This window comes from Chiloscyllium plagiosum, chromosome 19 (genome assembly GCF_004010195.1).
Source record: "Chiloscyllium plagiosum isolate BGI_BamShark_2017 chromosome 19, ASM401019v2, whole genome shotgun sequence".
NCBI classification, from domain to species: Eukaryota; Metazoa; Chordata; class Chondrichthyes; order Orectolobiformes; family Hemiscylliidae; genus Chiloscyllium; species Chiloscyllium plagiosum.
This window is the reverse complement of record NC_057728.1, coordinates 54,954,010-54,967,541: the sequence shown is the minus strand read 5'-3', so window position 1 is coordinate 54,967,541 and position 13,532 is coordinate 54,954,010. Positions and strand designations below refer to the sequence as shown.

General features: G+C 44.3%; 3 protein-coding genes across 5 annotated transcripts in view; 2 read left to right on the top strand and 1 right to left on the bottom strand.

Moving 5' to 3' along the window:
* glt8d2 (glycosyltransferase 8 domain containing 2) overlaps window positions 1–733 on the top strand; it is a 74,311-nt gene extending 73,578 nt beyond the window's left edge. The window contains exon 11 of the mRNA XM_043709939.1: window positions 667–733. Within this exon, the coding sequence (XP_043565874.1) occupies window positions 667–703 (37 nt within the window). The 3' untranslated portion in view covers window positions 704–733. The remainder of the gene's footprint in view (window positions 1–666) is intronic.
* Window positions 1–1,164, bottom strand: part of LOC122559835 (G/T mismatch-specific thymine DNA glycosylase-like) — a 32,203-nt gene extending 31,039 nt beyond the window's left edge. For both annotated transcript variants that reach the window (XM_043709931.1, XM_043709932.1), the window contains exons 1-2: window positions 1,020–1,164; window positions 749–873 (exon numbers count right to left, since the gene is read on the bottom strand). In XM_043709931.1, the coding sequence (XP_043565866.1) occupies window positions 749–873; window positions 1,020–1,078 (184 nt within the window). In that variant the 5' untranslated portion in view covers window positions 1,079–1,164. The remainder of the gene's footprint in view (window positions 1–748; window positions 874–1,019) is intronic.
* Window positions 1,165–1,273: 109 nt separating this feature from the next.
* Window positions 1,274–13,249, top strand: c19h12orf73 (chromosome 19 C12orf73 homolog). Of its 2 annotated transcripts, none has more exons than XM_043709940.1 (3): window positions 1,274–1,703; window positions 10,623–10,765; window positions 12,692–13,249. In XM_043709940.1, the coding sequence occupies exons 2-3, from the start codon at window positions 10,658–10,660 to the stop codon at window positions 12,785–12,787; spliced, it is 204 nt and encodes a 67-aa protein (XP_043565875.1). In that variant the 5' UTR covers window positions 1,274–1,703; window positions 10,623–10,657; the 3' UTR covers window positions 12,788–13,249. The 2 variants fall into 2 exon arrangements, with proteins under 2 accessions (XP_043565875.1, XP_043565876.1); XM_043709941.1 differs by lacking the exon at window positions 1,274–1,703 and adding an exon at window positions 1,718–1,872.
* The last annotated feature ends 283 nt before the right edge of the window (window positions 13,250–13,532 follow it).

Genomic DNA, 13,532 nt, shown 5'->3' with positions numbered 1-13,532 from the left:
ATCCTGCCCGAAATGTCGATTTTCTTGCTCCTCGGATGCTGCCTGACCTGTTGAGCTTTTCCAGCACCACATTAACCTTGCCTCTAATCTCCAGCCTCTGCAGTCCTCACTGGATGCTGCCATCTTCTCTCATTTTCAAACTGCTTTTTTGACAGAGCTCATTTGGCAGATGTTTCTTTCTGATTAAACAGTGGGAAGTCAAAAGCCATAATCATTAATCGTCATCCCAAATTTCAATCCCTAGTCACTAATGTTGTCCCTCTCCCTGGCAACTGAGGCAGAACCAGACGCTTTGTAAACTTGGTTAAAAATTACACAACACCAGGTTATAATCCAATAGGTTTATTTGGAAGCACTAACTTTCGGAACACTGCCCTTCACCAGGTATCTCTCTGCACCATGCTTTCCTGTGAAGGCACACCTTAAAACCAACCCCACTGCCCAAACTCTTGGTCATCTGGCCTTACAACTCCCTACTTGGCTGGGTGTAAATTTAACTTATGCTCCTATGAAGCGCCTTGTGAGGTTTTACTAAAGATATAAAACGGATCATTGCCCATCTGGTGAGAAGAACTCCAGCTTCCTGGCCTGCTACCTTATTGAGCGCTGAGACAGTCAACAGGTCGCAGAAAAAGCTACAATTTATATTTAACGTCTGTTTTCCAGGCGGAGTTGTAATTTTATTGTCGATGATCTACGGTGAGTTTCACAATACGAAATACATCCATTCAATCCTGGATACTCTTACCCTGTCCGGCCTCTTTTGGAGGAGCTGCGGCCTCCTCCAGGCTGTAGGGATCGGGCCCTGTGGCTGCCTGGGCCTGGGCCTGGGCCTGCCAGAGTCGGGCCGCCAGCGGGTCGGAGCTCCCGTACCTGGGGGTGAACACAAAGAGGGGAAGAGAGTGAGTGAAGTCGACGCTGGGGGATCGACACAGATGCGGAAGTGTTCGCCGAGGTAAAGGCCCAGGCCTGAGCTCCCACAGCGGCCGGCTCATTATCCGCCTCTCTCATTCACTCACCAATTCTGAAAGTACTCGGACGACAGCCCCGAGCCTTCGAGCGGCCTCTGCGCCTCCATCACCGTCGCTGTGGGACAACCGGGAGCTCCGTCAACCCCGCCAAACAAAAGGGGCCACCTGCCCACTCCCGCAGGGGGCGCACGCGGCTTGGACCCGACCAAACAAGCTCCTTCCGCACATGAAGGAGGGGAGAGTGGACCTCCATAAATAGGATGGGACATAAAAGTTAAAGACGTGCCTTCAAGCCTTCTCCGTTAGAATTATTGATGTTTTAATTCTACATTGGGTTATTCTACAGTCATTCGCTGCCTTAAATGTAAGATCATTCACATCTCATGTCTCTTCCACACCCCCCACTACACTTGGTGAATTCTGAAGCCGATCTGAGCCGGGTGTTCCATCCCTAACGGTTTGTGTTGCAGGCCGTTTGGAGCCTAGGAGAGAATATGGTCAGCGAATGGGTGGGGGGAAATGGCCCTTACTGGTAACGCATTTTATTTTGGTTGTTTTGGAAGCATGTTGTGGTTAATGAGCGGAGGAAACGGTCGCCGGACGGCGGTGTTTTGAGGGGCGGAACTAACGTCGTTGCTCCGTTGCGGCACGAGGGACGGTTGTCAGAGAAGCACCGTCTTCCATTCCCCGACAACGGGCTGGAGGTGGAAAGGTCGGGACGACTGGGAGCCGGTAAGTGCTGTGCGCCTCCACTCAAACTGTACGGGCAGAGGATTCCGTGGGAGCTATGGTCTCCTCGGTTCGACTTCTTCGGGCTGGTCGACGAGTGGTGGTTCAATAACCACAAAGCTACATAGGTAGATAGGGGAGAACCCGCGAGGGTGGTGAACATCGTTTTAAGGTAAAGAGCAAGTGGTTCTGGGGCGAGGGGGGGAGGGGTGGTAGAAAATCATCTGGAACTCACTACCTAAAACGAAGGTAGAGGTGAGAATCCGAAAGACACTTATGTATTTGAATGAGCAGTTGAAATGCAACAGCATGCAAGACAGGGGGCCAAGTGTGGGCAAAATGGGATTAGAATAGATGCTTGGTGATCATTGTGGACACAAAAGCCCACCGACTCTATGACTGTGAAAGTCTCTTCACCCAGACGGTAGTGAGGATGTAGAACTCGCTCCCACAAGGAATGGTTGAGACAGATAGTAATGATGCATTTAAGGGGACATTGACGACTGTGCGAGGCAGAAGGGAATGGAGGGTGAGGCTGATATTTAAATGATGTGACAGGATGGAATACAAATACAATAAAATATCGGCTTCTTTCTGTGCTGTGCATCTTGTGTAATTTTGTCTCCCTTTGCCCACATATCATTTAATATTTGTCGATAGCAATCTGATGTAAAATGAATTTGCGGAAGAGAGATCCAAATATTTCCAGTTTTTAACGCGTGTTTACTTGTTTCAGTCTTGAAAGGTGTTTTTGGCTATGACCATAGTCGTAAGCTCCTCAACTGGCAGAAATAGTTTCTTAACTACCCTGTCTGTTCCCTTTTAATGTTTTGTAACCTTGGTCAAGTCAGTTTTAACTCTTATAAATTATAGACACACCCTGAAGTCATAAATCATAGGATCCTTACAATGTGGATGCAGGCCATTTGGCCCATCAAGTTCACACTGATCCTCCGAAGAGCATCCACCCCATCCTTGCAACCCTGAATTTCTTATGGCTAATCCACCCAGCCTTCACATACCTGGAAAAAGTGAGGACTGCAGTTGCTGGAGATCGGAGTCGAAGAGTGTGCTGCTAGAAAAGCACAGCCAGTCAGGCAGCATCCAAGGAGCAGGAGAATCAACATTTTGGGCACAAGCCCTTCATCAGGAGTGAGGCTTGTGGGTCGAGAGGGCTGAGAGATACATGGCGGGGGGGGGGGAAGGTAGGTGGCAATACGATAGGTAGATGAAATATGACGTGTGGAAGTACAGGTAAATTTCTGTCAGATGTAAAACGATCCTTTGAGGCCTTGGACAGAGGTGAAGTGGTAAGTGTGGGCACAGGTTTTGCACTTCTTGCGGTGGCAGGGGAAGGTGCTGGTTTCGTTTTGGGTTGGTGGGGGATCTGACAAGGGAGTTGTGAAGGGAATGGTCTCTCCGAAATGCAGATAGAGGTGAGAAGATGTGGGAAAAGATCTGCCAACCCATAATAGGCTAACAAAAGCAAAATTGGCTAAAATGTACCAAAACACCCAGAATGCCTCAGCAAGGGACCAAGCAAGCTGACAAGCAAAACTAGACCATACTCTCAGACAAGGGAATACACTTCAAGTCCCACTAACAATGACAGAGCACCACAGCTATCCCAAAGCCCCGAGAGCAGTTTCACAACCTAGCAGTACCAAAGCCACACAAAGAACTGGTCAGACAGAAAGGCACCAGCAAGAGCATTGCTCCCAGGACAAGACAATGGAAGCACCTCACCACTTCAGAGGAGTCATTAGCACTTACCTGTAAAGAGGAATGAAACCTCCGGAACCTTCGATACTGTCAGAATGTTGCTTTGTGCAGAGAATCGTGACATTCCTCCGATAACTATTTTCGAATTAGCATCATTATAACTAGATTACTCCATTTCCAGATGCATTGTATTTTCCCCATTTCTAATTAGCCTTATTGTACAGCATTATAATAAAATCTGGTCACATCCTCAGCTCTGGGAAGAGAAATTCTTGACTGCCTGGGCAGACTGTCTGTACTGTTTCAGCTTAGTCAGTTTCTCTTCCACGCTATCGCCTACTAATAAACTGTTTGTCGATTTCACTTCGAACTGTGCTTTGTGATCTCTAATTTATTGGGCACATTTCTCTGACAGGAGGGTAGTATATCTTGTGGTGAGGTCTACTTTTAAATGGCAGAGGATGATGTGATGTATCTGGATGTTGGTGGGGTGGAAGGTGAGGACCAGGGGAAGTTCTGTCCTTGTGATTGGAAGGTTGAGGTTCACGGGCAGAGGAGCGGGAAGAGGAGGAGATGTGCTGGAGGGTATTGTCGACCATGTGGGAGGGGAAATTGTGGTCTTTGAAGGAGGAAGCCATCTGGGATGTTCTATAGTGGAACTGGTCCTCCTGGGAGCAGATGCGGTGGAGACAGAGGAATTGGGAATAAGGGATAGCGTTTTTACAGGAGTCAGGGTGGGAGGAGGTGTAGGAGAAAGTGAGGACTGCAGATGCTGGAGATCAGAGCTGAAAATGAGTTGCTGGAAAAGCGTAGCAGGTCAGGCAGCATCCAAGGAGCAGGAGAATCGACGTTTCGGGCATGAGCCCTTCTTCAGGAATGAGGAAAGTGTGTCCAGCGAGCTAAGATAAAAGGTAGGGAGGAGGGACTTGGGGGAGGGGTGTTGGAAATGCGATAGGTAGAAGGAGGTTAAGGTGAGGGTGATAGGCCGGAGTGAGGGTGGGGGCTGAGAGGTCAGGAAGAAGATTGCAGGTTAGGAAGGCGGTGCTGAGTTCGAGGTATTTGACTGAGACAAGGTGGGGGGAGGGGAAATGAGGAAACTGGAGAAATCGGAGTTCATCCCTTGTGGTTGGAGGGTTCCTAGGCGGAAGATGAGGCCTAGGTTCTTCGTCCAACCGTCGTGTTGCTATGGTCTGGCGATGGAGGAGTCCAAGGACCTACATGTCCTTGGTGGAGTGGGAAGGGGAGTTGAAGTGTTGAGCCACGGGGTGGTTGGGTTGGTTGGTCCGGGTGTCCCAAAGGTGTTCTCTGAAACGTTCCGCAAGTAGGCGGCCTGTCTCCCCAATATAGAGGAGGCCACATCAGGTGCAGCGGATGCAATAAATGTGTGTGGAGGTGCAGGTGAATTTGTGGCGGATGTGGAAGGATCCCTTGGGGCCTTGGAGGGAAGTAAAGGGGGAGGTGTGGGCGCAAGTTTTGCATTTCTTGCGGTTGCAGGGGAAGGTGTCGGGAGTGGACGTTGGGTTGGTGAGGGTTGTGGACCTGACGAGGGAGTCACGGAGGGAGTGGTCTTTTCGGAACGCTGATAGGGGAGGGGAGGGAAATATATCCCTGGTGGTTGGGTCCGTTTGGAGGTGGTGGAAATGACGGCGGAAGATACGGTGTATATGGAGGTTGGTGGGGTGGTAGATGAGGACCAGTGGGGTTCTGTCCTGGTGGCGGTTGGAGGGGCAGGGCTCAAGGGGGTAGGAGCGGGAAGTGGAGGAGATGCGGTGGAGGTGGGAGGAGGTGTAGGCCAGGTATCTGTGGGAGTCGGTATGTTTGTAGTGGTCGCCTGTGTTGAGTTGGTTACCAGAAACCCTTGGACCACAAGCGTCATTCCTGATGAAGGGCTTATTTCCTGAAACGTTGATTCTCCTCCTCTGATGCTGCCTGACCGACTGTGCTTTTCCAGTATTGCACTTTTCGACAGCCTTCACTTACTTGGGCATTATGGGCAATTTAGCATGGCCAATCCACCTAACGTGCGGGAGTAAACCGGAGGCATGCAGCAGAAACCCACACACAGTGAGGACTGCAGATGCTGGAGATCAGGGCTGAAAAGTGTGTTGCTGGAAAAGCACAGCAGGTCAGGCAGCATCCAAGGAGCAGGAGAATTGTCGTTTTGGGCATAAGCCCTTCTTCAGATTCCTGAAGAAGGGCTTATGCCCGAAACGTCGATTCTCCTGCTCCTTGGATGCTGCCTGACTTGCTGTGCTTTTCCAGCAACACATTTTTCATCCCTGGCACTGTGAGGCAGCAGAGCTAATCGCAGTGCCACCATGCCACAGATATGTTCTCTCAGTGTAATCTAACCCTTGTAGCCCACATATCATTGTGGTAAATCTACAACACACACTCTCCATGACCACTGTATGATCTGCTGCGTCAGAAACCCAGTGACCTGAGTGCCTCGGTTCATAAATGTTATATTATAGTGCAGCACGGTGGCTCAGTGGTTAGCACCGTTGCCTCACAGCTCCAGGGTCCCAGGTTCAATTCCAGCCTCTGGCGATTGTCTGTGTGGAGTTTGCACATTCTCCCTGTGTCTGTGTGGGTTTCCTCCGGGTGCTCCGGTTTCCTCCCACAGTCCAAAGATGTGCAGGTCAGGTGAATTGGCCATGCTAAATTGCCCATAGGCTCATTAGTTAGAGGGGAATGAGTCTGGGTGGGTTACCCTTCGGAGGGTCACCCTTCGGAGGGTCGGTGTGGACTGGTTGGGCTGAAGGGTGTGTTTCCACACTGGGGAATCTAATCTAATCTAATATGAACAGACTGTTTGGCCCAACCAGTCTGTACATCTTTTTCTAAATAAAGCACAACCATTGCAGACGTTGTCAATACTCAGCAAGTCAGGAGGCTTTGTGAAAAATACAGGCTAGTTAATACAAATCTGAAAACAAATGCACAAAATATTCAGGAGCTTACAGGCAGCTGACAGCTGTGAAATATGGCCTGAATATTGGAAAAATGCTGAGCCAATCCCAGTTAATTTGTTGTTTAGACCCAAATAATAGCATCTTCTGCATTCAGAATGTTCCAACAAATACAAAACTCCCAAGTGAATTTTTAAAACAAATTTAAAAATTGAAAAATAAGTTTAGTTTCTTGTGTTCTGGACTAGGCCAGACCACTCAAAACATTCTTAAGCAGGCTGCCCAGACCATAACTTTGCAATTTGTTTCGGTAAGTGTACAGTGAAAATTACCCAGAGTAAGTTAGCTAGGTTGACTTCCATGTTTTAAAACAGAAAAAAATGTATTCACAAAATTACACAATGAAACCCAAAGAACAGAATAAAGAACCCCTACAGAACTCAGTCTCTCTAAACTGGACTTAATTATGCTGTTCTGAATATACATAAAAATCCCAATTAGCAAACCCCCTTAAAAAGCAGTAAAAGTGGAAAAAATGCTCACAAGTTGAAGTTAGAAGGGCAGAAGGGGAGAGACAGAGATTCGTAACCTGTTTCCACGCAGCTCACTGTTGAACTCCTAACTCGTTCTGGACTGAACTGCTCAGCTGGAGAGCTGACCACTCCCCTTTCATTATACAGGTTACTACTAAAACATGACCACTTTGGCTTGAAGTCTCATCTGTTTACATATAAACAAAAGGCATTTCAACATCCTTTTTCATCTCTGTATCAAAGTAGCTGGGAGCTGTTTATGACCCCTCTGTCTCAAGGACAGTATCCTTGAGAAAAGGAACAGTTTTTAGAAAAATAGAGACCAGCTTTGTGATATTTGTTTTTCTTACTCTTAAGTTAACATCTCGCTTAAGAAGTTGTGCAGTTGCCCATACAGAAAAACTACTTGCTATAATCACAGCTACATTGCTGATGTATCAGTTCCCATAGGACATATATAACCAAGTATTTGTAAAAAAAAAAATTAGAAAGCAGCCAACTGTAATCTGATTTCAGATTGCAAACGTGTTATATCCCTGAAGATCATAAGCAGGAGCTCCTGACTACACTGGCATTCAGGAGTTTAATTCATGATTGAGCACTGACATCCACTCTGCCTTTCTGCCAAATCTTTCATTCTGATAGAAATCCATAATCTATCCATTTCAGCCTTAGAAATACTCAACAACTGAGCATCTATAGCCATTTTAGATAGTGAATTCCAATGGTTTACAGCATTGAGTGAAAAGTAAGAAGAAAATAAAATGCTTTTGTTTAGCACCCAATCTGAAGATTCTGAAATCTGTTCCAGTATACACATTGGGGCTCAGTATAATAGTTGCAAGTTTTACTGGAAGCTAGAATTACAATTAAAACTCTTGACATTTATGTTATTTTTATATCATGAAGTATGAGCAACACTGGCAAAGCCCTAGATTTGCTGTCCATTCCTAATTGTTGTTGAGAAAGTGCTGATCAGCTGCTGCCTTCAACTGCTGCAGTCCATATGAAGTAGTTCAATACTGTTCAGAAAGGTATACAAATTTGTGGTTTAAAATGTATAATACATCAAAACATGTTGAATTAACTTCAAGAAACTGGTGGATTATCTACTACAGGTTTACAGTTGCCTTTTACTGTATGCTGTGTTTTTAAATGCCTCAGCAATCAAAAATGCACACTAAATGATGATTCTTGTGTAGCAACCATACATAATTTTTTTTGAGAACTGTTGACATTTACAAAGAATAGCACAGGAACAGGCCCTACAGCCCACCAAGCCTGCACCAACACACAATGCCTTTCAAAATGAAAAACAAGATCTGGACAGCAAAACTAAAGAGCTGATCATCGACTTCAGGAAGCAAGGTAGAAGGCACATGCCTATCTACATCAACAGAGATGAGGTGGAGATGGTTGGTAGCATCAAGTTCCTAGCTGTGACAATCACCAACAATCTCTCCTGCACCACCCACGTTGATGAGACAGTCAAGAAGATACAACAATGCCTCCTTTTCCTTAGGAGGCTAAGGAAATTTGGCATGTCCATACGGACTCTCACCAACTTTTACAGATGCACATAAGAAGCATTCTATCTGGATTCATTACAGCCTGGTATGGCAACTGCTCAATCATAAGAAACTACAGAGTTGTGAACACCGCCCAGTCCATCATGCAAGCCAACCTTCCATCCATGGTCTGCATTTACACTTCTCATTGGTGTGGAAAGGCAGCCAACATCATCAAAGATCCACCCCGGTTATAATCTCTTCTGACTTATTCCATCAGGCAGAAGGTAGAAAAGCTTGAACATAGATTGGGTTAGGATAGCTGGTCAGCATGGATGGGTTGGACTGAAGGGTCTGTTTCCATGCTGTACATCTCTATGACTCTATACATAGCAACAAGTTCAAAAACAGCTTTATGCCCGATGTCATTAAACTCAAATTTCAACTCTAATGTTGATTGTCCTTTTTGTACAGCTTTGCAGCCATAACTGCATATTCCTCACTCTATTCAATCACACTATGATCTTTGTATGGTATGAGCTGCCTGTATTACACGGAAAACAAAACATTTCACTATGCCTAGGTACATGTGATCAAAATAAATCAAGTCTGTCTTGGGCTGACAAGTGGTGAGTAACATTCATGACACACAAATGTCAGGCTATGACGATCACCAATAAGAGACGATCTAACCACTGCCCCATGATATTTAATTGTGTCACCATTATTGAATCACCCACTACCAAAATTCTGGGGATGACCAGAAACTTAACTAGACTCACCATATCAACATATTAACTTCCATATCCGCCACAGATTCACCTGCACCTCCACACATATCATCTATTGCATCCTCTGCACCCGATGTGGCCTCCTCTATATTGGGAAGACAGGCCGCCTACTTGCGGAGCGTTTCAGAGAACACCTCTGGGACACCCGGACCAACCAACCCAACCATCCTGTAGCTCAACATTTCAATTCCCCCTCCCACTCCACCAAGGATATGCAGGTCTTTGCACACCTCCATCGTCAGACCACAACAAAACGACGGTTGGAGGAAGAACGCCTCATCTTCCGGCTAGGAACCCTCCAACCACAAGGGATGAACTCAGATTTCACCAGTTTCCTCATTTCCCCCTCCCCCCACCCTGTCTCAGTCAAATCCACCGAATTCAGCACCGCCTTCCTAACCTGAGATCTTCTTCCCGACCTCTCCGCCCCCACCCCAATCTGTCCTATCACCCTCACCTTGACCTTTTTCCACCTATCACATTTCCGACGCCCCTCCCCCAAGTCCCTCCTCCCTACCTTTTATCTTGGCCTGCTGGACAAACTTTCCTCATTCCTGAAGAAGGGCTTATGCCCGAAACGTCGATTCTCTTGTTCCCTGGATGCTGCCTGACCTGCTGCGCTTTTCCAGCAACACATTTCCAGCTCACCATATAAACACAGTGGCTACAAGAGTAGGCCAGAGGCTAGGAAAACATTGGCGATAACACACCTCCTGACTCAACAAAGCCTGTTTTTCATCTATGAAACACAAGTCAGGATTGTGATGGAATACTCCCTATGTGCCTGGATGGGTGCACCTCCAACAACACAAGCTTCACACCACATATGACAAACCAGCCTGCTTGATTGAAACCCCATCCATAAGCATCCATTTCCTTCTCCATTGATGCTTAGAAGCAGTGAGTGATATCTATAAGATGTGCCACAGAAATTGACCAAGATCCTCTGACAGTGCCTGCCAAACCCACGACCACTTCCATTCTACGACAAGGGCAGCAGATTTACAGGGGAAAACAGCCATCTGCAAGAAATTGCTGTTCCATCATTGTTACTGAAACAAAATCCTAGAATTCCTTCCCTAAGGGCATTGTGAGTCAAACCACAGCAGGTGGACTGCAACAGTTCAAGAACGCAGCTCACCACCACTTTCTCAATGGTAACTAGGGACAGGCGATAAATGCTGGCGAGCCAGCAATGGCCATATGCCACAAATGAATAAAAATAATTTTTAAAAACCTCAAAAATACTAATCAGATCTCCAGATCACTAAATATTCATTACAAGCAACAGGGATCCTTGCTGTTATTCTGTAGAACATTGCTGGTTAGATACCTAGTCAGAAAAATATCCTTTCACTGCTACTCTGTCATCTATGACCAAGCCAGTTCTGTATCCAATTTTCTCTGGTAGTGTTGTAGTGATTCATCATTGGATGTTTGAATGTTTTATTAACAGTGCTGTGAAGCAGCGGATTGTTTTAGCAAATAAAAATGCCAGCAGGGGTATCGTGGTCTCATTATCTGAAGATGTTGGGGTCAAGCCTTCTAGCGATGTTTGCAGGAGCAGAGGTCGTACACAGGTACTACAGGCCAGATCTGGTGAGTGAGAAATTATTAATTTTGTTTTCTGATAAATAGTCCGCTAACCTACCATTTATTGTCCATTATAGCCCTAATCACATTTGAAAGGTGATGAACTGCCTTCTTGAGTTGATGCAATTCATATGGTATAGATTCTGTCTTATATGAGATGGTCATTGCCTGACATATATGTGGCGTGAATTCTGTCACAGACCAGACTGAATCTTGCCCAGGTCTTTCTGCATATGGACAGACTGCTTAGGTATCTGCTGAGCTACAAGTGGTCCAGCCATCAGTGAATATTCCCACTTCTGACACTGTCATGCAAGGATGTCCAATCCAAGCCCCACCTGCATCATAATCAGCAGTTCTCCAAATGGCTGCCTGTTGGGCTCCTGAGGCTTGTACATGTCAGTAATGTTTGGATTCAGAAATCCAAACATTGTTTTATGCTGATCACTAAATGCAGAGGATTAGAACAACTGTGTGAAAATGCAAGTTAGAAGGAACATTGGTGATTGAAATAACCATCGTGAGGAACTTGAGGGCTCATGTGGTGCAGTGGTAGTGTCCCCACCTCTGGGCTACAATTCAATTCCCAGGTTGATTATTGCAGGAATTCCTTGGGATGGGTATCTTATGTCTCTGGATATTGTCTCACTCAAAAAGGGTTGGTCATCAATTTGACTTTGTTTACAACAGAAATCATTCTTTGCTTTCCACTAACATGCCTGGAAATATTTTTGGCAGTGCATAAGTGATTTAAGTTCATGACGATGCAAACTAATTTAAAAAGGCTGACATGTGATTTGCATGAAACTTGGCAGCTTTGAGGGACTATTGCTTATTAGTACTATGTTGAGGAATAAGTTTTATATAAACTTATTTCAGTCACTGCAGAGAAATGGTGTAGTAAAACCCAAACAATTTAGGAAGTGCACTTATTGAAGGCAAGTTGAATGAAGAGTTCCTTCCCTGACATGCAAGAGTCATCTGTGCATTACACCTGTTGGTTAAGTGTAGTGATAATTGAAAATGGCAGCATATGCTGATGAAATTTTCTTCTTCTGGTCTTGTTCCTTCCCCCTGTTAAGTTAAATTCCATTTATACCACACATTCTACTATGTATGCACTTCATTTCTTATACTCTTGATGTAAGTACTAATATATATTTGATCATGCTTATGGTTAAGAAAATGAGTCAACCTGACATCTTCAGTTGCAGCTGGTTGGTTCAGATTCTGTAGTAATTTTAAAAATGCTAAATTCTGGGAGAGAAATAAATACACCAAATAATTAAAATGATTGTAGTTCTAGTTTAAGACAATTACTGAACTTGTCCAAACAATATTAAACAAATTGTTGGAAAAGCTCATTTGTATTTGACTGAATGCAGTGATGAATTAAGTTGCAAATTAACTTTGCTAATGTAATCTACAGTTCCCTGGATGGTTCAACATTGCAGGGGAGTTGAAGCAGTGATTAGTAAATGACTTTCTGGTGCATTTTACAGGGGCTCCAAGAGTTACGTGCAAATAAACTAGGATATTGAATTCAAAATTCTGCAGCAATATGTTATGTACTAGGAAATGTACATGTAAAAAGTTTGATTTCCAGAAACTAACGCTCTGGTGGGTAATCAGAGGCTTGCAAAATTCTTGTGAAAATGTGCTCCATCTCCAAGCAATAGAATAATTACATAAGAAACATTTAAGATATAAAATGTAGTTTAAAATTACTATTCTCAGTACATCTGCTATAGGGAATGTTATTAATAATGACTAGGCACAGTGCTATTATCAACATCCTGTTATACAGCAGATCAGTAGTCTTGGCATTGGTGCATGGATTTATAGGTTGATGATGTATTAGCACTTCTGCCAGCATTATATAGTATTGTCACTACTATTACAACTAACTTTGTTTAACTTTTTCTTCTTTAGAGTATACCAGACATTCCACCTAAACCAGGTGAGCTTAAAACAGAACTGCTGGGTCTGAAAAACCAAGTGCAAACTCACGATTCTGAACAACAGTGAAGTGAAAAAAAAATTCAAATTGTTAATTGTGGAACTTAAATGATACAAGACATTTTTAAGTTTTGTCTACTTTGTGCTATGAGCTGTTCTGTAGGGATGGTTCAGGTCTCAAGGGAAAGAGGGCATGTAAAGTTGAACAGTTCCTTTCACCAAGGTGTGACCAGCATGTGCAAGGTCAGCTTTTGGTCTAACTGCAAAAAAAATTAGATTTGTAACCAGCTGTACCATTGGCCTAATGAGTTAGTCAAGGCTACAGCGTTTACTTGGATTGAGACAGTACAGCATTGTCTTTTCTTGCAATGCAATTATTCTGAAGGAAATTGTTAAATACCAGATGAACATAAATTTTCAATTAACAAATTACTCAATTTCATTGTTAAATCAGCATGGCAGTTCAACATTTGTTGAATCCACATTTAAAGGTTTGTAAGTTACAAATAAAAATGTTCATTTCATATTCAATTACTAGCTCCTATATATGTAGTCATATACTGGATTATTAGCACCTGGTAGAGATCATTTTTCATGGGTTCCTTAACACTTAATGTCAATAGCTGGTTGAGATTTAAGTCTGCTGTCAGGTTCAGGGCTGAACATGTTTGGATTAACAAGTCACATTAACAATTTAGCTATAAAATATCTGGGGATTTTCAAATTTTAAACCAAAATTGAGGCAAAAGCACATTTTACAGTGGAAGTAAACAATAGGAAATTTAATCAAAAATGAGGAAACTTAGTGGGCTGT